Source organism: Octopus bimaculoides, chromosome 7 (assembly GCF_046866305.1).
Source record: "Octopus bimaculoides isolate indiv1 chromosome 7, ASM4686630v1, whole genome shotgun sequence".
Lineage (NCBI taxonomy): Eukaryota > Metazoa > Mollusca > Cephalopoda > Octopoda > Octopodidae > Octopus > Octopus bimaculoides.
In genome coordinates, this window is record NC_142934.1 from 5321165 (window position 1) to 5348163 (window position 26999).

General features: G+C 37.9%; 1 protein-coding gene across 4 annotated transcripts in view; it reads left to right on the forward strand.

Moving 5' to 3' along the window:
* Positions 1–26999, forward strand: part of LOC149134534 (proton-coupled zinc antiporter SLC30A1-like) — a 42347-nt gene that overhangs the window by 14788 nt on the left and 560 nt on the right. For 3 of the 4 annotated variants that reach the window (XM_089354678.1, XM_089354680.1, XM_089354679.1), the window contains exons 2-9: positions 14576–14773; positions 15914–16142; positions 18764–18898; positions 19975–20116; positions 20826–20869; positions 21280–21359; positions 23773–23955; positions 26568–26999. The exon at positions 26568–26999 is cut by the window's right edge and continues 560 nt beyond it. In XM_089354678.1, coding sequence (XP_089210804.1) covers positions 14591–14773; positions 15914–16142; positions 18764–18898; positions 19975–20116; positions 20826–20869; positions 21280–21359; positions 23773–23955; positions 26568–26891 — 1320 coding nt within the window. In that variant the 5' untranslated portion in view covers positions 14576–14590 and the 3' untranslated portion in view covers positions 26892–26999. Of the gene's footprint in view, positions 1–26; positions 382–14575; positions 14774–15913; positions 16143–18763; positions 18899–19974; positions 20117–20825; positions 20870–21279; positions 21360–23772; positions 23956–26567 lie in introns of those variants that run through there. The other variant, XM_089354677.1, reaches the window with a different exon arrangement.

The window sequence follows — 26999 nt, forward strand, 5'->3', positions numbered from 1 at the left end:
TGGGATTTTTTTACCTCTAAACTGGCCGTTTCTTATCGCTGATATAAAATCAAAATGATTTCAAATAAAATAAATAATTTAATATTTCGGCGCGATGGCATTGATGGAGACGTTGGAATCAAGTGGAGGAGTCACAGAGTGAACGAACGGCCGCCGGTGTCGACCTTTGCACACTGCTCTCAATTGAAGAAGCACCAGGCCGAAGAAATCGTGTGCAAAAAATGTCCTACACACGGCACTTAGTTTTCAGCCGAACCCACTCTCGCTGGACGTAGTTAAGGGTTTATCTTGCTCTGATATTTATCTCCAGCGCTATCTTTCAAGTAAATTTTTAAAAACTTATAATTATCTGTGATAATCCAACGTTTTCCTGCTCACAACGTAAGTAACGTTACCGCTATCATCTTATAACCAACTATTACGCTCTCCTCTTACGGTGATAAGTATTTTCTAGTCTCCTATTCTCTTTTCACCCTTCACTACATCGACTGTTTTACTGTTCTCCTTTTAAATGTACCCTGTTAAAGATGTATATGTTTAATGTTGTTTGTGTACAAAAAAAGAAATAGGGAAGTATCTTTTTACATATGCTTTCCTTTTGGTAATCACCTCAGCCCTTGTGTAATTTGCGTCATCATGTAATATCCGTTATGCATCTCTTCAGCTACTAACCGGTGCACTTTCCCTTTATAAATCATTCCTTTTACAACACTGAAACATTTTATTCTATGTTTATTTTACTCTTTAAATTATTATTATATGTTGGGAACGTTAAAAAATGGGAAAAAAATCATAATACTGTATCGATTTAGATGGTCTCTACTCTCTAGTGTGATAAATCGGAAATGATTAAGAATACTTGCCAATTAACAGTCTTGGTGTATGTTTGTATTACTGAGAAAGGTATGAGCGTCACAGCCTCCATTTTTCCCCTCCTAACAATTTTTCATCATAATTCTTGTTTATGTAAGATATAAACAATAAATATTTTCCTCTTCTTCGTCATGGCCTTTCTTGTTTGCCGTGGCTAGCATCTTAGTTCGATAAACGTTTAAAAAATCAAAACCGGACTCTATTTACAAGTAAACCTCTCACACTTTTCTCTCTCTAATATTTCCAAAGCCGCACTGACTTGAAAATCAAGACGATGTGGTCAGAGCTAATACCAATAATAACTGAATAAACGATTTAATCATAAACCAGATTGACTTTACATATAAAATATTCTGTGCCTCTCTCTCTCTCTCTCCCCTCCTCTTAATTCTCTACTTTCAAAGCCGTCTTTAGTCTTTCTCATGACCCATCTAATTTATCTTTTATTTTCTCTTGCTTTTTATTTCTCTAAAGCTGTAATGTACACGATAATACTCGTTCTCTTTACATATTTATTTGGTTGTGTGAGTAAATTGTTTGTCGAATGACTTGGCTACTCTTTGTAAGACACGTTACAATCCCCTCTTTCTCCTATATAGGTGTGTTTGTATCTTAGAGATGTGTGAATGTAAGTAGTATATAGGTTTGTAAATGTATGTGTGTGAAAGTTAATATATATATATATATGTATGTATGTATGTATGTAATGTATACGTGATCATGCTATTATGTGTGCGTTATCTTTCAACTTATATCCTACTCCATGACATGTCTTATCACGAGGTGTTATTAAATGGTTGTGGGAGTGGGGAGGGGGATAACGTAATTATTCTAGTCTTGTCTTCATTTATGTATTTATTATACGATGATTGGGGGGGGGGGGGTCTTTTTTTTTTCTTCTTTCGTGTATGTGCACGTGCTTACTGAAAAACAGTCATAAACATATAAAACATAAGAAAATGCACATTACCCATTTATGTGTGTATAGTTGTGTGTGTGGTGGGGGTATGTATATTTATGAATGTGTGTGTATACTTATAGGCATAAAGCTTTAAATGTCCTCTTTTCCGCATATCAACTTTCCGATATTTTCTGTTTGTTTTTGCTCAACAAATTTATGTCTTAATTTTTAGTTTTTGTTTGTGTTCCTTAGGCTCAGGTACACGGACATCATCCATGGCTCTTTCAGGCTCCCCAACTAAGTTCGTATAGTTTGATGTTAAACTTCTGTAAATCGGTATTTGGCAGTGAAGAGCATGCAGAAGAGAGTGAAGTTCCGGGGAGAGGAGACGGTGGTGCCAAGTCCAAAGAGTTGAATTGAGATATAGTATGAGTTATGGGGGTGGATGGTAATGCTTTTGCATGAGTCGATATACAGCATGTTCATAGAGACTATCGTTCTAGGAAAAAGAAACAGAACATAGGATGATTGTGAGAACGAGTGGTGACTGTCAGAATCCCCAAAAGTGTGTGTGTGAGAGAGAGAGAGAGAGAGAGGAAGTTGATAAAACCAACATTAACATCTTACTTAGACTGATTTTTAATCAATCTTCTGTGTTTATTTGGTGATTCTTCTACGAGCATAATTTCGATGATTTAATGACGTGTAGAGAGGCTAGCTATCAAGTTTTGGGAGTTATGAAATTACAGGACTTTCCTGCAGCTTCTCCAAATTTGACTGCAATAAAACTCAGTAAATCTACTACAAATAGTACGGCTCCCGACTGAAATTGTACATTTTGAATTTTGAATTTAATTCAGAGAGTTAGTAATTATTACTTGTGGTGGTGGTGGTGGTGGTGGTGGGGTATGTTCTAAAACAATGTTTCTAGAATAGGAATGATAGATAATAGATAGGTGTGATGGAAACAGATGGTGTGTTGCTCAACCTGATAAACGTCTATCCAGTACATACACACCAATAGCAAAAACAATTTTGTCTTGATTGTGCCATTCTTCTCCGTTTTGACGCAGATTGCTTGACCAAATCATTTTCCTGTTGTTCCAGTCTCTTGGATACCACTCAGCAACTGCATGAGTGCACCTGTTATTTGTGACATGTCCAGCCCAATGGAACCTGCGTTTTTGGTATTCTGTGATCACTCTTCTCCGTTCTCGAATTATCTCAAATGAAAGGAAATAAAAAATAAGATAGTCACTTGTATGGAAATTGGGTAACTGGATTTATGAATCCAGGGGTTGAAGGAAGCAAAAAAATATGAAACATGAATTGGTTCCAAATCAGTTCTGATCAGGATAGTAATGGAAAATCGGGAGTGGCGCCCTCAAAGCGCATGTTGAAGCAAATTTTTGTGTGAAAGCTAAAATGCTGTTGGACAGTGAGGTGCTTGTAATAGTTTCAATATATTTCACTTTGAAAGGCAGGTGAGCTGGCAGAAACGTTAGCACACCGGGTGAAGTGCTTAGCGGTATTTCGTCTGCCGTTACGTTCTGAGTTCAAATTCCGCTGAGGTTGACTTTGCCTTTCATCATTTCGGGGTCGATAAATTAAGTTCCAGTTACGCACTGGGGTCGATGTAATCAACTTAATCCGTTTGTCTGTCCTTGTTTGTCCCCTCTATGTTTAGTCCCTTGTGGGCAATAAAGAAATAAGAACCGATAGAATGCCAGGCAAAATGCTTAGCAAACTGCTCTCAGTATTTCTTGGGGCTCTCTATATTCTAAATTCAAATTCTGCAATGGTTGACTTTGCCTTTTGTTCATTTGGGTTTATGAAATGAGCACCAGTCATGTACTGGGGCTGATGTAATCAGCTTACTCTCCATCATCATCATCACCGTCATCCCTTGTCCATGCTGGCTTGGGTTGAATGGTTTGACAGGAGCTGGAGAGCTGCACCAGGCTCCAGTTGTCTGTTTCGGCTGGATGCCCTCTTCAACACCAACCACTTTACAAAGTGTACTGGGTGCATTTTACATGGCACCAGCGCAGGTGTTTTTGATGTGGCACTAGCAAAAGTGCTTTTCGTGTGACACCAGCACAGGTGCTTTTAATGTAGCACTGGCACAGGTGCTATTTATGTGACTCCTGGCTAGTGCCAAAATTTGATACCTTTATTTCTGAGTTCAAATTCTACCAAGGTCACCTTTGCCTTTCATCCTTTCAGGATCAATAAAATAAGTACCAGTTGCATACTGGGGGGGGGGCGATGTAGACCCCAGGTTGGTAACCACTGCTAAAGTAGAAAGGATTATATTATTATTATTCAGTTTACCTTGTAATGTTTAATGATGTATAATTGGATAAAATTCATGCACTGCTTTGTTCCTTCCCTGCTTCCTAATTTAACTTTATTGCTGTTACATTACCTTTGATATGTCTCAACAAAGATCTTTTCCTTGTCGTGTAACGATGCTGGACAGTTTAATAAATTCTTATGTGTGTAGTTTTGGCTAAGTGCAGTTCTTCTGTTTTGCTACTTGATAGAAGCTCACCCAAATATTTGTTAGGATGTCTTGGTCAATAATGGATTACATTTCTGTTCCATGGTAAAAAATTAATAAATAAAAGAAAGAGCTTATAATTACATAATTGGTTGCAATCACAAGTAATTGGCCATCCTATCTATTCACTCTGTGAAGTACAGCTGCAAAGCGAAATACAGGACATATGTAAATAATTTAATGACCGTCATTGAGATATAATGTATTTGTATGCACAAGCACCTGCATGGTTGTAAGGTAAGAAGTTAGCTTCTCTACCTCTTGGTTTTAAGTTCAGTCCCACTGTATGGTAGGTATTTTACGCTAATGCCTTCAACTGAGACTCCAGACTAACCAAAGCCTTGTGAGCGGGTTTGGTGAACTGAAACTGCAAGATGCCTGCTGGGACATGGGGGGAGCACACACCTATGTCAGGAAGTAAATAGAGACCCCTCATTATACTGTTTCATCTCTGCGGAAATTTCTCATTATGAAGTCCAAATGGGTTAAATCACGAGGCATGTCTACTAAATACTAGATCAAGTATTTAAATGCATCAAATGACATTATTTTGTTTCTAGAAATAAAGTTTTCAAAAAATGATGATGTCATCATCATTGTTTAACGTCTGCCTTCCATGCTAGCATGGGTGAGACAGTTTCACAAGATTTTTACTGCTGGATGCCCTTCCTAACACCAACCGCCCAGCAGAGTGGACTGAGTGCTTTTTACGTGGCACAAGCACAAGCGAGTCTGTTTATTTTTAAGATGTGTGTGTATTACTGTCTCCTTTCCTTGACATCGCATAATAGTTGTAAACGAATGTCACCATCATATAAGTGGTGTCCTTTGTTCCCAATCTTCTGTGAAAACATATCTGGTTATGGGGAAATACTGCTTTGCTTGGAAACAGGTGAGGGTTGATGAAGAGAAGGACAACATCCAGCTTTAGAAACTCTGCCTCTACAAATTCCATCTGACCCATGTAACTGGAAACCGTTCCTGTGCTCCTTAGAAAAGTAATGTGTATTATCCCATGTAACTATGGAAAAGAGGGAATTAATCGATGATAAGAACGCTTAATTCTACATGACTCAGTTTCTGAGAGTGTGAGTGTAGTTGGGAGGTGGGGTGCTACAAATTTCTGGACGAATTGATTGTAGAATAATCGTTATGAATTTATCTCTTATCTGTCTAATGTTACATTTCTAATTATGCCCACTCATTAGCCTTACACAAAACCAATGAGAGCACTTGGTCAACTTTCTGATTCCTCTTGTGCTTTTTCTTTCGGTACATTTGCACTTCTTTGTTTTACAAGCACACTGACATGCCCCCACCCCATGGAGCATGCTAGCTTCCTTTCTTTCCACCCTTTGCATGTCCTCTATATTCATGGCCCATGTTTCATTACCATGTAGCATTGCTCTTCATACATGAACATCATGCAATCTGCCTTTCCATCTGAGAGACCTTTCGCTGCCAGCAGAGGTAATAACTCTCAGAACTTTTCTCGAACAGGTTTTTATTCCAGTAATTATGCTTTCAGAATTCCTTGACTGCTAATTAGGTCACTTTGTAAAAGAAACCATCTTACTACCTTTAGAGATCCTCTTGCACTTTCAAATACACACGCACATGTAGCATCATCTAATGTTTGTATTCCATATAGGTGCTGCAGTGGCTGTGTGGTAAGTAGCTTGCTTACCAACCACATGGTTCCGGGTTCAGTCCCACTGCCTGGCACCTTGCGCAAGTGTCTTCTGCTATAGCCTCAGGCCGACCAAAGCCTTGTGAGTGGATTTGGTAGAGGGAAACTGAAAGAAGCCTGTCGTGTATAAATATATATATATATATATATATATATATATATATATACATATGTGTGTGTGTGTATGTGTGTGTGTATATATTTGTGTCCCCCATCATCGCTTGACAATTGATGTTGGTGTGTTTACATCACTGTAACTTAGCAGTTTGGCAAAAGAGACCAGTTCAGCAAAAGATACAGCATGCCAGCATGGACAACGGACATTAAATGATGATGTGTGATTGTGTGCATGTTTGTCTCCTTATCTTGATGTCACATGATAGTTGTAAAAGTGAACGTCACTGTCAAATATAATGTAATAATATACATAATACATTGTAAATATTTACGGAACTCTTGTATCCGTATACTCCTCATATATCTCCTCAGGATATGTAGATCATGAAATGATGCGAGATTAAATGCTTATAGGAGAAAACAAAAATGACAGTGTTGAACCTACACCAGTGTCACATAACCAGCCCACTCAAAAAGTACCTTGGATCGTAGTGCGATATGTTGTGCTTAAGGAGACCTATTGAGTCAAGTACATCAACATCAAAATGAAATCAAATGGAAATTGTAGTTGTGGTTCCCATGCTGGTGGCACGTAAAAAGCACCATTTGATCATGGTCGATGCCAGTCCGCTCTGGCTCCTGTGCCGGTGGCATGTAAAAAAGCACCCACTACACTTTCGGAGTGGTTGGTGTTAGGAAGGGCATCCAGCTGTAGAAACTTTACCAGATCAGGTTAGAGCCTGGTGCAGCCTCCTGGCTTCCCAGATCTCAATCGAACCATCCAACCCATGCCAGTATGGAAAATGGACGTTAAACGATGATGATGATGATGACCTGTATTATGACCTTTATACTAACCTTTTTAAAACCGATTATAGTTCAGAAATGGAAGGGGAATATTTCTGAAATCCAATCTCTGAGAGGTCAAATTTTCAATTCAGTATTCATTTAGTTGTGAATTTTTAAAAGTTCTGGTCTTACAATTTTGGAATCTACAGATCATTCTGATTCCAGAGACAAGATTTTATAGAGATAAACCAAAGAAAATGTTATGGCAATTCAAAAAACTGCAACCTCAAAACAATATCACATAACATTGTAGTAGATTTGGCTGTTACTTCTAGCAGGTTAAGTGACTACTGATGGTTCATCTCATTTGATGTGCATTAGCAGATGGATGTAGGATTAAGAGGGTGGACTGGGTTGTTAAATCTAAAGGGGGGTGCTGGAATATATGGTCGCATCTTAAATAAATGTGCCCTTTTAAAGCCTGGCCAGGCTCATGGGCCCAGCTTCCCAGTTTCAATGGTGTATGTGTTCCCCACCTGGATGGGATGCCAGTCCATCGCAGCGTTACTCATTTTTACCAGCTGAGTGGACTGGAGCAACATGAAAATGAAGTGTTTTGCTCAAGAACACAACGCATCGCCCGGTCCAGGAATTGAAACCACAATCTTACGATCATGATGCTGCCACCCTAACCACTAAGCCACGCGCCTCCACATGGTCACATCTTAGTGACATCAAAGTAATCCAGTGGTTTCCAAACAGAGTGTAGCAAAACCCTAGGGTACCACAAGCAGAAGTTAAGGGTGTCAAGTTGGTGGTAGTTAGGGGTGTCGTGGACGACAAGTAAAGGTGTCAGAGAAGGCAATCAGGGGTATTTACATATGGTAATTAAGAGTATCATAGGAAGTGATTAAGGGTTCTGTAAGCAGCTGTTCGGAATGTGCCCTGATTTTAGATTTAAAACCACGCAATTCACAAATGACATCAACAAGGGGATCATGTGGTCTTCTCCATAGAAAAGCAGAATGATGATGATTATGGAAACATTAGAAAAACCACCAAACTAATCTGTTGTTATAATTAATCAATTATAATTAACAAATAATGAGGTTGTCTGATGTTTTTTTTTTGTTTTTTTTTTTTTTTAATATGACTTTGTTCCAAACAAGGCTTGAGGCCATTGTAGTATAAAGGACCACAAAGAAGGGAAAGAAGGGGGCTGCAAATTCAAAAGATGTTGATTGTCAGAAAGCTTAAAGAATGGAATGCTATAGACCTGGGAAATAGAAGACAGTGGTGAATCCTGGAGAGGAGCAGTTTGAGGAAAGCAGGCAGCTCAGAAGAGAAGTGACATGTTTAAAAGTCTTGACAGAGGATATTAGACCAGAAAGTTCATCAGAGCAATCATCCTCATCTTTTAACGTCTGGCATGGGTTGGACGGTTTGACCAGGACTGGTAAGCTGAGGGACTGTACCAGACTCTAGTCTGATTTGGCACGGTGTCTATGGTTGAATGCTCCTTCCTAATGCCAACCATGGAAATACAGTAGAACTTTGCAGTACGAGTGCCCCATTGTATGAGTAATTTGCTGTACGAGCCGAGACTCGTGCGAATTTTTGTCTTGGAATACGAGCGGAAATCCACAGTACGAGCACACAAATCGTCCCATCTTTAAAGCAATTCTGTTAATAAAACCAGTTTCCATATTTCTTTTACATTCTCTTTTTTATAATTGTTGTTTTACTTATAACTACACCTTTTCACTTTTAAACCCCATAAATTATTTTTGAGTGGTTTTGGGGGACCGAAATGGATTTAATTATATTTTAGTTAATTTCAATACTCTTTACACTTTACTCTCTTACTTGTTTCAGTCATTTAACTGCGGCCATGCTGGAGCACCGCCTTTAGTCGAGCAAATCGACCCCAGAGCTTATTCTTTGTAAGCCTAGTACTTATTCTATCTCTTTTACCAAACCGCTAAGTTACGGGGACGTAAACACACCAGCATCGGTTGTCAAGCGAAAGAAGTCTGTTATATATTTACATATGTGTGTGTTTGTACCCATAACTTAGCAGTTCAGCAAAAAGGGCAAATAGAATAAGTACCTGGCTTTAAAAAAAACAAGACGTACTGGGGTCAATTCATTCGACTAAAAATCCTTCAAAGCATTGCTCCAGCATGGCCACATTTTAATGACAGAAACAAAGAAAAGATAATATATGATTCATAATTGTGGTAGTTTGTAACGAGATGTAAAAGGTTAATAATCAACTTTTGATTTATTTTACTTTTTTTTTTTTTATTATTTAAAAAAAATTTTTTAAATTTTTTCCTTGTTGCTCCATGAACAAAGGACTTTTGTCTGTTCTGTAGACTGAGTTTTGTTAGTTGTATTTGTTTCACCGAGATTTATGCCAGAAATATCACGGTATCACGATAATGAACCTGCTTTATCTTGTAGAAATTATTGTATATCTGATATAAAACTTTGTGTTTTGGGCTGAAAATCATTATTCAGAGATAAAATCAAACGGGTGGTGTGTAACTATCACTTTCAGTATGTCACCAGTGTTGTGTTCTAGTTCTCAATGAATGTAATCTGTGGCCCTGTTTTTGACTTGCCATTTGGAATCACTTTCAGTTGGGAAAGGCATGAAAATCACAACTTCCTGCTTTTTTGTTTTTGCTTCAGTCAATTTAGGATTTCCTCATTTGTGTTAGTAGGAAAGCCAGTTACCCATAGAATCTAAACCAAAGCATGCCTGGGACCTGGTACAGCTCTTTGGCTTGCCAGTTCTGGTCAAACTGTCTAACCCATGCCAGCATGGAAAACAGATGTTAAAAAGCACCATCCAAGTGTGATTGTTGCCAGCGTCGCCTTACTGGCACGTGAAAAACAACATTCGAGCGTGGTTGTTGTCAGTGACTCTGGGCTCGCTTCCATGCAGGTGGCACGTAAAAAACACTTTTTGAGTGTGGTCATTGCCAGTACTGCGTGACTGGCCCTCGTGCCAGTTGCACGTAAAAGCACCCACTACACTCTCTGAGTGGTTGGCATTAGGAAGGGCATCCGGCTGTAGAAACTTTGCCAGATCAGATTGGAGCCTGATGCAGCCTTCTGGATTGCCAGCATATATATATATATATCATCATCATCATCATCATCGTTGTCATCGTTTAACATCCACTTTCCATGCTGGCATGGGTTGGATGGTTTGACTGAGGACTGGCAAGCCAGAAGGCTGCACCAGGCTCCAATGTGATATATATATATATATATATATATATATATATATTCATTTTATTTTTTTTTTCATTTTATCTAGTTTCAGCTCTTGATCTGTGGTCATGCTGGGGCATCATCATATGTATATATATATATATATATATATATATATATATATATATATAATTTAATAAAAAATGTCAAGTATTTCCTTTTGTGAATATTTCTTTTAGTTGTCAAATTTTGATATCACCCTGATTTTCTTCTAGGTTTCAAATATTTAATTTATGAATTTTATAAATTCTCGCATTGCAGAGGTGTTGAAAATCTGTAGGGAAAGATCAAGCATAATGGTTGAATGTCAGTGATGTTGACATTTACCAGTCTGGGAAAAAATCTACAATGGCAATGGGTATTGTCAATGTTTCTTGGATGAACTAATTAAGAAGACAAAAGTAATTACATGTTTCATTTGAATATCCACTTTTTCATGCTTGCATGGGTTGGACAGAATTTGCTCAGGCTGACTTTTCTGTGACCAGACACCCTTCCCAATATCAATCAACCTTCACCTGTTTTCAAGTAAGGCAATGTACCCTTCCGTACCCAGATGTGTTTTTCGTAGAAAGATTGGAAACGAAGGACACCTCTCTGTGACAGTGACACTCTTCTATTGGGTTGTCCGGAAAGTTCGTGCCAATTTTTAAAGGAAAGAAAAAGGTCGATAAATACTTGCCATTACATTTTTAATCAACCAAATATGAACCACTTTGTTGCACAATGCATCTCTCTCTTTCCTTTAACTTGAAAATACCCTCTTCCCAGAATTGAGGGGGTTTCATGGCAAATAAGTCAAAAGATAAGCTACTATAAATCGGCACGAACTTTCCGGACAACCCAATATAACTATTAAGTGATGCCAAGACAAGGAGACACCAACTCGTGCTGCACAGACTTATGTACAAATATATGACAGACTTCTTTGAGTTTTGGTCTTCCAAATCCATTCACGAGGCCTTGCTTGGCCTGGGGCTATAGTAGAAGACACTTGCCTAAGGGACACTACCATAAATTTCAATGTTTATAATAGCTTTCATCCTTTCGTACATATATAATCACTGAAATATGCTGTGTGATTCATTTAATTATGAAGAGCTTCAAGCATTTTTATTAGGTTTAGCTTTATAAACAGGATAAATAGAATTGTAACATGAGTTTTATATATATGCATGTGTATGTGTATATTTATTATACTTAAACAAGAATATATTACCTTACTTGAAAACAGGTGAGGGTTGACATTGAGAAGGGCCTCTGGTCACAGAAAAATCAGCCTCAACAAATTCTGTCCAACCCGTGCAAGCATGGAAAAGTGGATATTCAAATGAAACATATAATTATTTTTGTCAAGCCATTGTCAGATTGCAATGGCCTTATATAGTATCTGTTGTGTTAAAATCTTTGGATGTGTGGCTTCGAGTGGAGTGGTAATTAGGTCTTCAGAGTGTGTTGTTATGGAGGGGTGGTTTGGAGAAATTTTTATTGATTCAATTTGCACCTATGTTTTTGTTCAGAATCTATTCATGTGTGTAGAACTTTATAGCAGGTGTGAATATTTAGGAGTGTCACTTTCAGTAGGTTGGTATAGGATAGGTCAGTAGTTTTAGTTTTTGGTTTTATTGAATTTAATCCTTTGGTATCTATGTGTGTGTGTGTGTGTATATATATATATATATATATATATATATATATATATATATATACAAATAATATATGAGTATATGCGTATATACGTACATGTATGTACATACCTACATCTACATGTATATATAGATGCATATCTGGGTACAGGATGTTGCAAAAAAACATGGACAAAATGATAAACAGAGTACAGAAAACACACAGGCCACATAGAGAACATTTCCTTCTGTAGCTGCCACCACTCTAAAACTAAGCTTTTCGAAGAGTTAGGGTAGGACGCATTGTTAGAATGGCTCTTCCCACGGACCACAAATTAAATTTGTACCATGGAGGAATGTAGTGGCGGACAGAAAGCAAGACAGGAAAACAAAACAGTGAAAATAAACAAAAAAGGCTATACGGCCAGACGTGAAAAAATATATATAATTGTTATTATTTTTTTTTAATCAGCAGAAGTTATAAAGTGATTCAAGGATCAAGAATTTCAAGTGTAGCACTTATCAAATTTGACTAAGCCCTACATGAAACTCTCAGCCCTTGACTCATTTTTTCACTTTTTTGTTGATTTCAAAATGACCAAAAAAAAAAAAAAAAACAATTTTATTATTAATCTTGCGTTTGAAACTGAACTTGTGTGTTTGGGAGTTGGAGTTAGTTTAGGGTCAGGGTTGAAAATAAGTTTTAGATGACCGGAATCACTGTCAATAAAATTGTACTAGCTCCAATCATATTGTAACACAATATGTTGAGATTTAGACAATATTTTAATCTCAATCTCGGAAAGGAAGGATTAGATATCTGACGAGTTTATTTCCTTTTAAAATGTGTATCAAGTTACTTTAACCCTTTCATAACTAAATCAGCTGAAACCGGTTCTGGCTCTGAGTACAAATGTCTTGTTTTCGTAAGTTCTGGATTAAAATCTTCCACCAAACCTTAGTCACAATTTATGAAACTAACACTAGCTTAATGATAACTAAGTTATTTTACTAAATTCTTTGTTATATTTATGATTAATTGAAAGAAACACAGAGCATCTCAAAATAAATACAATAATGAAAGGGTTAAGATATATAACAGAGAAGCAATTCTTAAAGTGTCCAACCATCTAGTTTTTAGCTGACGTACTTTAAGATGTTTCTTTTCATTTATAGTCTGTTTGTTTTATGCTATTTTTTAATAGTTTAATTTTCATATATCCTGTTACTTTATAACTTTTTGTTAAACACAACCTAATTTTTTTTTAGTTATCTAAGGATTGGTTGTCTTGTTTAACTCTTTGTGACTTTAATAATATAAACAATTTCGTAACGGCTGCGTTTCAACCAAAACTTCAGCAGCTTAGGGTACTAAAATTAGCTCAAAGATTCCCATTAGTCATGTATGCTGTGTGCTTTCAATCAATATAAGAAATATCTAATTAAGTCTAATTAGGAATAGAGTAATTAGAGATGGTGGTACCATTAATTAACAAGTTGAATAAAGAGGCTTAGTGTACTGACTTCATAACCCGGAACAAAAGATGTTTCTTTTTCAAATAAAATCATTTTTTATTCTTCACTCATTGGACTGTGGCCATGCTGGGGCGTTGCCCTGAAGGGTTTTAGTCAAACTAATCAACCTCAGGACCTGTATTTTTTAAAGGCTGGTATTTATTTTATCAGTCTCTTTTGCTGAACCGTTAAGTTATGGGGATGTTAAAAAAATCAACACTAATTGTAAAGTGACAACAGTGGGGGACATGCACACACATACATACACACACACACACACACACACACACACACACACACACACATATATATAAGGTGCCATGAAGTGGGACTGAACCTGGTTGGGAAGTTAACCTTCTTACCACACAACCATGCCTTTATTTTATTTTTTCTTGTGTAATTTCTTACATTGAAGCCAGTCCTTGTGGGTGGTCATAATTTATGACTACCTTTCTCAAAGGTAACCAAGTGTATGAAACGAACGGCAGCCAAGTCCATGGATGTTGTTTGACATGATTTTAACCCCCCCCCCCTCTCTTCCCCACCCTTGCCCCCATTTATTGTTTCCCCCCTCCCATCATCACCACTATTGTTATAATCATAATATCTCCCTGTTGAGACAAACGATGAGAATGCATAGCCCAGTAGTTAGGATGTTGCCCTAATGATTGCAAGGTTGTGGTTTCAATTTCCAGGTCAGGTGGTGCATTGTATTCTTGAGCAAAACACTTCATTTCTCTTTGTTTTGCCAGTCCATTCAGCTGTAAATGAGTAACTCTGTAATAGACTGACATCCTGTTGAAAGAGGAGATGTTGTGATCTCAATTACTTATGCGTCCTGGAAACTCCTTAACCAGCCCTATGAGTCATAAGATTTGAGTCAATAACACAAGTGTCTTCCACTATAACTTTGGGCCAACCAAAGCCTTGTGAGTGGATTGGGTAGGCAGAAACTGAAAGAAGCCCATTCTCTCTCTATATATATATGTGTATGTGTGTCTGTACTTCCCCACCATCACTTGACAACCGATGTTGGTGTGTTTACTTCCCTGTAACTTACCAGTTTGGCAAAAGAGCCTGATAGAATAATTACTGAACTTGTTGTAGAGGAGTTATATGGCTTCTCACATTTAGAAGAGAATAAATAGTGGTGATGATTTAAAATAATTTGTTGAGAATTCTTTCTGATGATTTGATTTCTGTTTTGTATTTTTCAGAGGGTTCTCATCAATATGGACAAAAAGAAATATTCAGGGAAGACATGTCGCTTGCTTTCAATGTTATCGATGACATCAGCTTTCTTCCTTGTAGAAATCATTGTAGGATATTTCACCAATTCCATGGCACTGGTTGCTGATGCTTTCCACATGCTGTCTGATGTTGTTGCTTTATTCATTGGGTTTGCATCTGTCCGAGTAAGTATGACCGACTCCAGCCAAAACATTACATTTCTTCTCACACAATCCAAATACAACTTGTTGCGTAGATATGATGCTGTAACTTGGTAGAAGTAATGGGAATTGCTTCTGGAATAAGTACTAATCACCGAGATAGGTAAAGGTTGGACAAAGTGCTTTGTGGTATTTTCTCCAGTTCTTCGCATTCTGGGTTCAAATCCCACCAGGATCAATTTTGCTATTCATCCTTTCAGAATTGATAAAACAAGTACTGGGGTTGATGGTACTGACCGACCCCACCACACTCAGAATTGCTGGCTTTGTGCTTAACTTAGGGATGATTGTGAAATCGTAGTTGTGGCGCCTGACTGGCACCCGTGCTGGTGGCACATAATAAGCACCATTCAAGCATGGATCAATGCCTTGTGCCTATAGTGGAAAAGATTATTAATCTTAGGGATTCCTAAGACTGTGAGCTAGCAGAGTTGTTAATACATTGGACAAAATGCTTAAGGATATTTTTTCGGGGTCTTTATGTTATTGAGCTCAAATTATACTGAGGTTAGCTTTTCCTTTCTGTTTTTCAAGATTGATAAAATATGTACCATTTGAATACTGAGGTCAAAGTAATCACATAATTAAATCACATCATTGAAATCTTGAAGCTATGACATAATGCATACTTGATTCAAAACAATCTGCCTTCCATGCTGGGATGGTATGACAAGAGCCGGCCAGGCAGAAACTTGCACCAAACTTCTGTGGCTGTTTTGGCAGGATTTTTACAGCTGGATGCCCTTCCTAACACCAACATTCCAGCAGAGTTGACTGGTTGGTGATAGGAAGGGCATTCTGAGTGGTAAAGGGTTAAACCAGCCATATCTGGCCCAGATATTCTACCTGTTTTATGTCCGAGCTGGCCAGATCTAGCCTTTCACACCTACCCTACAATGTCATTCTAAAAATAATCTCAAAACTGTGAGATAATGCATAATTAATTCGAAGCAATGTGAATAAATAAGCAGCATTACATTTAATAAGGAAGTTTGAATGCTAAAAGGTTAACGAAATCTTGCTTCTTATTCCAACTCCCAAGAAGTCGGTGCCAGCAAAAATGAAGTTTTAAATAAACCTGTCCTTTCTTTTTTGTCTTTGTAGATATCAAAATGGAGAACCCAAAAAAACACATTCGGCTGGGCTCGGGCTGAAGTACTAGGTGCCCTTGTCAATGCAGTGTTCCTTGTAGCTCTGTGTTTTTCCATTTTTGTGGAATCTCTAAAACGCCTTGTTGAGAAAGAAGAGATCCACAACCCTAAAATGCTGGTTATTGTTGGGGTGCTTGGTTTAGTTGTTAACTTCATTGGACTTTGCTTGTTTCGAGGCCATAGTGAGTATTTTGGGTTTTTTATGTTGTTTCCCATTTTTTTTTTTTTCATCTTTTACTTTTTTTTCTTGTTTCAGTTATTAAATTGTTGTGGCAATGCTGGGGCATCACTAAGGCGGCGAGCTGGCAGAATCGTTAGCACACCGGGCAAAATGCTTAGCAGTATTTCATTTGCCTTTACGTCCTAAGTTCAAATTCTGCTGAGGTCGACTTTGCCTTTCATCCTTTTCATCATCATCATCATCGTTTAACGTCCGCTTTCCATGCTAGCATGGGTTGGACGATTTGACTGAGGACTGGTGAAACCGGATGGCAACACCAGGCTCCAATCTAATTTGGCAGAGTTTCTACAGCTGGATGCCCTTCCTAACGCCAACCACTTAGAGTGTAGTGGGTGCTTTTATGTGTCACCTGCACGAAAACGGCCACGCTCGAAATGGTGTCTTTTATGTGCCACCCGCACAAGAGCCAGTCCAGGGGCACTGGCAACGATCCCGCTCGAAGAAATAAATAAGCAGCAGTTATTTGGTGACCTCACTGTTGCTGGTGCCTCATAAAGAGAACCCAGGATACTCTGTAAAGTGGTTGGCAATTAGGAAGGGCATCCAGCTGTAGAAACTGTGCCAAAACAGACAGTTGAGCTTGACATTGGACCATGGCTGTGTGGTTAAGAAGCTCACTTTGCATCCACATGGTTTTAGGTTCAATCCTATTGTAAGATACCTTGGGCAAGTATTTTCTACTGTAGTCCCTAGTTGATCAATGCCTTCTGAATAAATTTGGTTGATGGAAACTGTGGAAGCCCATTGTGTGTGTGTGTGTGTATTTGTGTTTACCTGCATCATCACTTGAAAACCAGTGTTGGTTTGTTTACATCTGCATAACATAGTTGTTGGTTGATTTGATTGGCTAAATGTTTCAAGGTTGCGTGCCAGTTTGACTGCAGTCTTGTTACCAAAACAATTAAAAGGTAAAAATATACTGATACTTTGCAATATTTGTTCTGCACTAAGTTATTGAAACTCCCTTGGCAACTCTTAGCGTTGGGAATGCCATGAACCAAGTGACTGGTTCGTTGGAAACGTGTAAACTTGCAACCAACGATACTGTCATTCACCGGTTGTAATTTAAATAAATAATTAAAGCGTGGCCGTTGCCAGTACCGCCTGACTGGCTCCTGTAGGATTTTCGAGCGAGATCGTTGCCAGTGCCCCTGGACTGGCTTGTGCGGGTGGCACATAAAAGACACCATTTCGAGCGTGGCCGTTTTCGTGCGGGTGACACGTAAAAGCACCCACTACACTCTCTGAGTGGTTGGCGTTAGGAAGGGCATCCAGCTGTAGAAACTCTGCCAAATCAGACTGGAGCCTGGTGTTGCCATCCGGTTTCACCAGTCCTCAGTCAAATCGTCCAACCCATGCTAGCATGGAAAGCGGACGTTAAACGATGATGATGATGATGATGATGTATAACGATGACATTTTCCCTATGCAGATGATAGATAGCTATTAGCAATAGAAAGAAAAATAATGTAAAAAAAAAGTTTTTAAAAAAATGTCAATAGTATTAAGAATTGCTGTGCAAGCATTTAAAGAATCTAATTTGTAATGAAGTAAAAATATGCAATTACTGATTCAACTGATATGATTGATGTTGACCTTAAGGGGTGATTTGTGGGTTTGTGGTGGTCGTGGTTTTTGGAATGTGACCTTGTTCAGTTACAATAACTCAAACGTCATTTTGCATCAAGAAAAAACTGATTGACATTATTTTTGTCAGGAATGTTCTTGGGTCAGTTAGATGTTCTCACGGCAACATATTGTGGGTACTGAAACAATGTGGTCTGAGCATTATCATCATCATCATCATCATCATTATTTAACGTCTGCTTTCCATGCTAGCATGGGTCGGACAATTTAACTGGGGACTGGTGAACCAGATGGCTACATCAGACTCCAATCTGATCTGGCAGAGTTTCTACAGCTGGATGCCCTTCCTAATGCCAACCACTCTGAGAGTGTAGATATTTTAATATTGTTTTGTAAAATATATAAGGTGGGGGGAGCTGGCAGAAACGTTAGCACATTGGGCGAAATGCTTAGCGGTATTTCGTCTGTTTTTCACGTTCTGAGTTCAAATTCCGAACGTGATATTTTTTGATGTCGCTGTTATTATTATTATTATTATCATTATTATTATTATTACTGAGGTCACTGCCTGGAATTAAGGCTTACCAAAAGGTGTTGGTAGAGGAACAAGGCTTGTGGGGTCGGAGCTAAAACCTGTTCTCCTGCCTCATTTCATGTTTGTCAATTTGTTTTGTAATTTGTGTTACCATTCGATTTCGTTGTAAATTTTTATATCTCATTTTGTGTCTGATCCCAAATCAGGCTGTAATGTCCCCTTTATGTTGACCCCGTGTGGGCAATAAAGAAGCAAGATGTAGTACCTGGCATCAGAGCTGGTTAGAAAAGGGAATATCTTGTTGTTGGAGAGTATTATGTTGTTTTGTAGTTTACAATGTTTTTAAGTTACATCTTCTCCTCATACGAGAAGAAATCAGTGAACGAATGAATGAATATAAGAGATGCTAATTATTCCTTTTTTGTTGTTTCTGCTTAAAGCTCATTCCCACGGCAGCAGTCACGGTGATAAATCTGAAAATGTTGCATTAGTGGAGAATAAGATTGGAGGTAACAGTGATGATGTCGTTATCAGCCATACAGAAGAAGCTACAGAAGAGGTTCCTGTCAAAATACGTAAGACATTGATTTTTTTCCCTTTCACCTTTTCCCTATTCTTTTCCTGTTGTAAAGGTGACTTAGTGATTGAAGTATTTAGCTCTCAATCTTAAGGCAGTGAGTTCAATTCCTGACGATGTGTCCTTGAGCAAGACACTTTATTTCACATTGCTCCAGTCCACTCACCTGACAAATGATGAGTGCTACCTGTGTTTTCAAAGAGCCATTCTTGTCACATTCCATTTCATGCTGAATCTCCCTGAAGAGTATGTTATGGGTATGTGTGTCTGTGGAGTACTCAGCCACTTGCACGTTAATGGCACAAGCAGGCTGTTCCATTGATCGAATCAACTGGAACCCTCATTGTAATTGATGGAGTGCCAAACCATTTTTCTTGTCTTACAAGCTACTTGGTGACTTCCCTAGTACCATTGGCATAAGAAAAGCACCTGGTACATGCTGTAAAGTGGTTGGCATCATAGGAAGGGCATCCAGATGTAGAATCCATGCTAAAGCTGACATTGGAGCTTGACACAGCAATGGGCCATGCTGAATCCTGTCAAACCATCCGACTAATGCCAGACGTGTTAAATGATGATGATGGTTGCTCTTTTCTTGTATATCTTGTTGTTTAGCCCCAAGCAAGCCCTGAATGAGCAGACCCGTGACGAAAGGTTTTCTGGCCATTTACCATTCCGTTTTTATTTTGGGTTTTGGATACAGAACTGTATTATCCAACTTGTCGATTCCATTTTTTGAAACACCTATTTATTTAAAAAAGAATCTTTGCTCAATACTTGTATTATTTTGGTACCACATAAAACATATCCATACTGGCACCATGCAAAAAGCACCCAGTACACTCTGTAAAGTGGTTGGTGTTGTGAAGGGCATCCAGCCATAGAAACCTTGCCAAAACAGATGACTGAAGCCCAGCTCCTGTGAAACTGTCCAACCCATGCCAGCATGGAACATGGACGTTAAATGATGATGAGGATGGTGGTGATGATTTGTGCTATTGATATCGTTAATGTTTTTCTCTGACGGTAGTTATCCCCCTTTGTATTTCCAATGATCTTCTTTGTCTCCTTCAGAATCCAGTTCTCAGTTAAACATGAGGGGTGTCTTTTTACATGTCCTTGGTGATGCTCTAGGTTCAGTAATAGTAATTATCAGTGCGTTAATAATTTGGTTCGCTGAAGGTGACTGGAGATTTTATGTGGATCCAGCAATGAGGTAAGCAGCCCTTACTTTTCCCAGTTTGTTTGTTTTGTGTATTTAAATGTCTACAAGACTGAGTCTAACAGTAATGTATCTTGTCTAAGGATACAATATAGTGACTATGGTAAAATTTGAACTCATGGTCGTATGATCCATAATTCAGTGTCTTAACCCTTTAGCATTTACATTTATCATTGCCAGAGCAGCTGTCTGGCTTCTGTGCCAGTGGCACATAAATAGCACCATTTGAGCGTGATCGTTACCAGCGTCGCCTTCCTGGCACTTGTGCCGGTGGCACGTAAAAAAACATTCGAGCGAGGTCGTTGCCAGTGCCGCTGGACTGGCTCCTGTGCAGGTGGCGCATAAAAAACACCATTTGAGCATGGCCGTTGCCAGTATCGCCTGACTGGCCCTCGTGCCGGTGGCACGTAAAAGCACTCGTTACACTCTCGGAGTGGTTGGCGTTAGGAAAGGTGTCCAGCCATAGAAACTATGCCAAATCAGACAGGAGTCTGGTGCAGCTCTCCTGCTTGCCAGTCCTGGTCAAACCGTCCAACCCATGCCAGCATGGACAACAGACGTTAAATGATGGTGATGATGATTTGTAGGTTTCAGTAAATTTATATGATTGAAGCTGTCTGAAATTGTAATGAAATAATTTATCTAATGAAATAATTATCTAATGAAATAATTTATCTAATGAAATAATTATCTCTACTTACAGTATAGCTATGGTACTTCTTATTTTGAGTACAACAATACCATTATGTAAGTATTTGGTGTACTTCTTTTTTTGTTTCATTTAACTAAATTTATTACTACTGAGTATAAAATATTAATTATGAATACTAATAATAATTAAATATAGATGTGTGTGTGTGTGTGTAATCATGTGATGGTTATAAATGAGCCTCACCATTGCATAAACAATGTAGCTTGTTTTTTATATAATTTTGGTGAATATATCTGTCAAAATGAGATGTCGGTGTTATTTTAATTTTTGCATAATTTAGACGACAGTTTATTCACCGCATCCTGTACATGCGTGAGCACGTGTGCACACACGTATCGTAACGAGTATGTTAAATTCAAATTAATTTCTCGACAATTTTTTTTTCTCTGAATGCAGTCACTTTTTCTTTTCTCTGCTTTCTAAATGATGTCGTTTGTAATTTCAGTGCGGGAATCTGGTTTAATTCTTCTGCAGACAGTACCAACACATATCCAGGTGAAAGATATCAAAGAAAAATTAGAAAGGGTGAGCTTTTTTTTTTCTTCTTCTTCTTTCCCTTTTATTGATCTGCAACCTGATAGCTACTGACAGTGAGCAATTGGGTCCTAGACTGTGGTTAATGTCTGTTTTATAGCCATGCAGGAACATGTTCAAGATAGAGGTCAATATTTTCTAACCTTCAATAAAAGACTGTTGTTGTTGTTGTTGTTGTTTTTTGTATTAAATGTAATTTTCTTTTTTTTTTTATTTTCTTTTAAGTGTGTCTTTGAATTTTTAACCAATCAAATTCAAGTTCTCACTGTTTCCTTTTTTCTTTTTTCTTTTTCTGTTTTTATTTCTTTACATGTTAACTTTTATTTCAGCCATTGGACTGTGGCCATGCTTCAGCACTGCCTCAAAGGGTTTAGTTTAACAATCAATCACAGCACTTGTGTGTGTGTGTGTGTGTATTCTTTTATTGTTTTACTTGTTTCAGTCATTTGACTGTGGCCATGCTGGAGCACTGCCTTTAGTTGAACAAATCGACCTCAGGACTTATTCTTTGTTAGCCTAGAATTTATTCTATCGGTCTCTTTTGCCAAACCGCTAAGTTACGGGTTCATAAGCACACCAGCATCAGTTGTCAAGCGATGTTGCGAGGACAAACACAGACACACACAACACACACACATATATATATATATATATGTGTATATATATATATATATATATATATATATATGTGTATATATATATATATATATATATATATATGTGTATATATATATATATATATATATATATATGTGTATATATATATATATATATATATATATATATGTGTATATATATATATATATATATATATATATGTGTATATATATATATATATATATATATATATGTGTATATATATATATATATATATATATATATGTGTATATATATATATATATATATATGTGTATATATATATATATATATATATATATATGTGTATATATATATATATATATATATGTGTATATATATATATATATATATATGTGTATATATATATATATATATATATATATATATATATATATATATATGTGTATATATATATATATATATATATGTGTATATATATATATATATATATATGTGTATATATATATATATATATATATGTGTATATATATATATATATATATATATATATATATATGTGTGTGTATATATATATATATATATATATATATATATATATATATATATGTGTGTATATATATATATATATATATATGTGTATATATATATATATATATATATATGTGTGTATATATATATATATATATATATATATATATATATATACGACAGGCTTGTTTCAGTTCCTGTCTACCAAATTTACTCACAAGGCTTTGGTTGGCCCAAGGCTATAGGAGAAGACACTTGTCCAAGGTGTCACGCAGTGGGACTGAACCTAGAAGACGCTTGCTCAAGGTGGCATGCAGTGGGACTGAACTTGAACTCGTGTGGTTACAATATTAGCTTCTTAACCACACAGCCATGCTTGTGCCTTTTGCAGAACAATTTTTTCAAACAATTTGGTATTGTTGGTATATGTAATTGCTGACTAATGATTGCATTTTAGTTTTCCAAATGAGCGTGGTTGTTGCCAGTGTTGCCTGACTGGCTCCCGTGCCCGTGGCACGTAAAAAGCACTATTCAAACGTTGCTGATGCCAGTACCACCTGACTGACCCTTGTGCTAGTAGCATGAAAAAAGCACCCACTTCATTCTTAGAGTGGTTGGCATTAGGAAGGACATCCAGTTGTAGACACATTGCTGAAATCTAGTCAAATGTAAAGGTCAATATATGCTGAAATTAAGGCGACAAGCTGGGCGAAATACTTAGCGGTATTTTGTCTGTGTTTGCATTCCGAGTTCAAATTCCGCCAAGGTCGACTTTGCCTTTCATCCTTTCAGAGTTGATAAATTAAGTGCCAGTTACACCCTGGGGTTGATGTAATTGACTTAACCCCTTTGTCTGTCCTTGTTTGTCCCCTCTGTGTGTAGCCCTCTGTGGGCAATAAATAAATAAGAAACGTTAGCACGCCGGGCGAAATGCTTAACGGTATTTCGTCTGTCTTTACGTTGAGTTCAAATTCCGCCGAGGTCAACTTTGCCTTTCATCCTTTCGAGGTCGATAAATTAAGTACCAGTTTCGTACAGGGGTCGATCTAATCGACTGGCCCCCTCCCCCAAAAAGAAATTTGGGGCCTTGTACCTAAAGTAGAAAAGAATATATGCTGAAATTGCTGTAGTGATTTTCATATGAAATGTGCAGGATGTGAACGTCTGCGAATGTACACACACACATACACACACACACGCACACATAAAATAGACAAATTTTTTTTCTTTTTTTTTTCCTAATTGTTCTTTATGTATTGTGTTCTGATGCTTCCAGATTAGTGGTGTTCTTGCTGTTCATGAATTCCATGTCTGGCAACTGGCAGGCAACAGAATTATTGCTTCTGCTCACGTCCGTTGCCAGAACATTGAAGAATACATGCATGTAGCTGTTAAAATCAAAGAACTCTTTCATAATGAAGGAATCCATTCAACGACCATCCAGCCTGAATTTGTTGAAGTAAGTGTCATTTTATTTTCCCTGTTGTTGTTATTTCCTGTTCTTAAACTTTTAGTCGTTACTGTTACAAGTGGAGCGCTAACAGCACCATCCGAGCGGGATCCCTGTTAGAGCAGCGGTCTCGCTTCCATGCCGGTGGCACGTAAAAAGCACCATTTGAGTGCGATTGTTTCTTGTTTCGCCTTACTGGCACTCGTGCTGGTGGCATGTGAACAAAACATTGGACTGGTTCCTGTGCAGGTGGCACGTAAAAAACACCATTTGAGCATGGCCGTTGCCAGTACCACCAGACTGGCCCCTTGCCAGTAGCACGTAAAAAGCACCCACTACACTCTTGGAGTGGTTGGCATTAGGAAGGGCATCCAGCTGTAGAAACTCTGCCAAATCAGATTGGAGTCTGGTGTAGCCATCTGGTTCAAATCGTCTAACCCATGCTAGCATGGAAAGCGGACGTTAAATGATGATGATGATGTGTGTGTGGCTCTATGTTCAGTTGTCATTGTATACCTGTCTATACTGCCAAAGGTTTGTTATTCATTTGTGGCAGTCAAACAATTGTACCATTGTTTATGTAACTCTAACTGTGTACACATGTCACAGTTACTGTTCCTTTTTACTTAATGTTTATGGTGTGTATCTCAGCCCAATATCTTGCGGAAATAAAACACAACACCAAATAAGCCTTGCCAAAGCATAATATCTTGCGGAAATAAAACACAACACCAAATAAGCCTTGCCAAAGCATAATATCTTGCGGAAATAAAAACACAACACCAAATAAGCCATGCCAAGATGATTCATACCCTTATACCACAGCTATTTGTTTGTGTGTGTGTGTTTTTAAGGTTGTCTACACTCTGTAGCAAAGAGGCAGGGGAGGGGGAGACAGAAAAAGAGAGTTTCTAAGAAGTTATTTATAATTACAGTGAATACGTGTATTGTTTGTATGTTGGAGCCTGTTTATTGCTTGTATATTCAAGTATGGTTGTTAATGTTTTGTAGCACCAGATAACCTTTGATTTAAACAGGCTTTTTTATGGTTGTAGCTCACAGATAGTTAACCAAATGACCGGGCGCTCTTCACAGACCTGTTTTTCCAGTTACACCACTATCTACCTGAGTACTAAATTGCTGTTCACTCTAACATGGAATGCAGTGTGACAGTCTAAACATACTTACACTCTTTTCACTGAATAATTTAGTTCTTGTACACCTGAAGATTCTGGTGGTGACTATAGTAAATGGAGGCAAGGGTGGATTTAGTAAATGTGACAGTCGCTGTTCCTCTTCACTTGTTAATGCTGTACATCCCAGCATGGTGTTTTGGTGGATTAGCAAAGCCTCTTTTTATCTCGTATTCTTTTGCCTGTTTTGGTGATTGGGCAGCGTTTGAGTTTCTTACACCCTGTCCCCTGTCCTTGGAGGATGAGTGGGGTGGACCTGTATATAGGCCTAGACAGGCTTATGCACTAGACTCAAAATTGCTGCCATCATAAAAGGGCCACTGAGCCAGACTGTGGCCCACGCTGGCCCTATCTCTTTGCTACTGGTTGGGATTTTTTATCTTTTACTTGTTCAGTCATCCAACTGTGGCCATGCTGGGGCATTGCGTTGAAGAATTTTTATTTGAATAAATCAATCCCTGCACCTATTTTTTTTTAGAGCCTGGTACACAGACACAAACACACACACACATACATGTGATGGGGTTCTTTCAGTTTCCATCACCCAAATGCATTCATATGGCTTTGGTCGGCCCAGGGTTATAGCAGAAGACACTTGCCCAAAGTGCCATGCAGTGGGACTGAACATGGAACCATGTAGTTCCAGAGCAAGCTTCTTACCATACAGCCACACTGAAAGGTCCACGCATGACTGGTATAATTCATAAAGATCTAATGTATTGTTTAATACACTTTTGTTGTGCATCCCCCCCCCCCCCACACACACACATGCACATACACACAAACACGTTTGTGCTCTGTCTATTTTTATGCACTTTGTTTTCTGTTTTCTTATTTCTTCTGTCTCTGCTGTCCATTGTTGTGGACATGCTATTTGTAACTCTTAACATTTCTGTGTACAGCATAAGTGCAACATTGTCATGTGATTGTATTGTTGAGTATGGCAGTTGCTTGTCTTTGATGTTGTCTTCTGTTGCTAGTACAAAGGAAAACTGTAGATTTAAGAGATAGTACTTGAAGTCTTTATTTATTTGGGACCCAGGATTTTATGGAGTCAGTGGAGAGTAGAGTACTTGTTCAGCTTTGTCTGTAGAGCAACAGGCAGGGGTGTGTCTATTATTAGCACATTTTTGTATCACACACACACACACACACACACACACACACACACACACACGACTGGCTTCTTACAGTATCTGTCTACCAAATACACTGATAAAACTTTGGGTGACCCAAGGTACCACATAGTGGGACTGAACCTGGAACCATGTGGTTTGAAAGCAAGCTTCTTACCACACAACCACGCCTGTAGAAAGAAATAATTGTAAAACTTTCCTGATTCTCATCTGCTTACATATTTGTTCTTTCTTTCTTTCATTGCTTCTTTTGTCCTTTATTTTTTATTTTATTGTGTTTTTATTTTTGCAGTTTGAAGAGATTATTCCTGGCCGGGACTGTGCTTTGGAGTGTGGGCCAGATAAGAAATGCTACACAGACACCTGTTGCCCTACAACGCCATCTGCCTCATCCATGAATCAAAACGAAACTGATTATGAACAAAGTACTTCCAACAGGAACCTGACAGAATTGCCCAACAATATTGAACAAAATGTGGACCCTAAAAAATTGGTTGTGGCTTATGACACCAACAAAGATGAGACTCGGTCAGAATTAACTTTTAGCTTGAATTCTTCAACAGACTTTGAAAACAAAAGAAGTAGTCAGACCGATTCCCTCAAAAGGACAGTTTAACTTTGTTACTATGCAAAATACTTATATATGGACACACACCACATATACATACACACACAAACACACACATATATATATACACACACACACCCACACCCACATGTATAT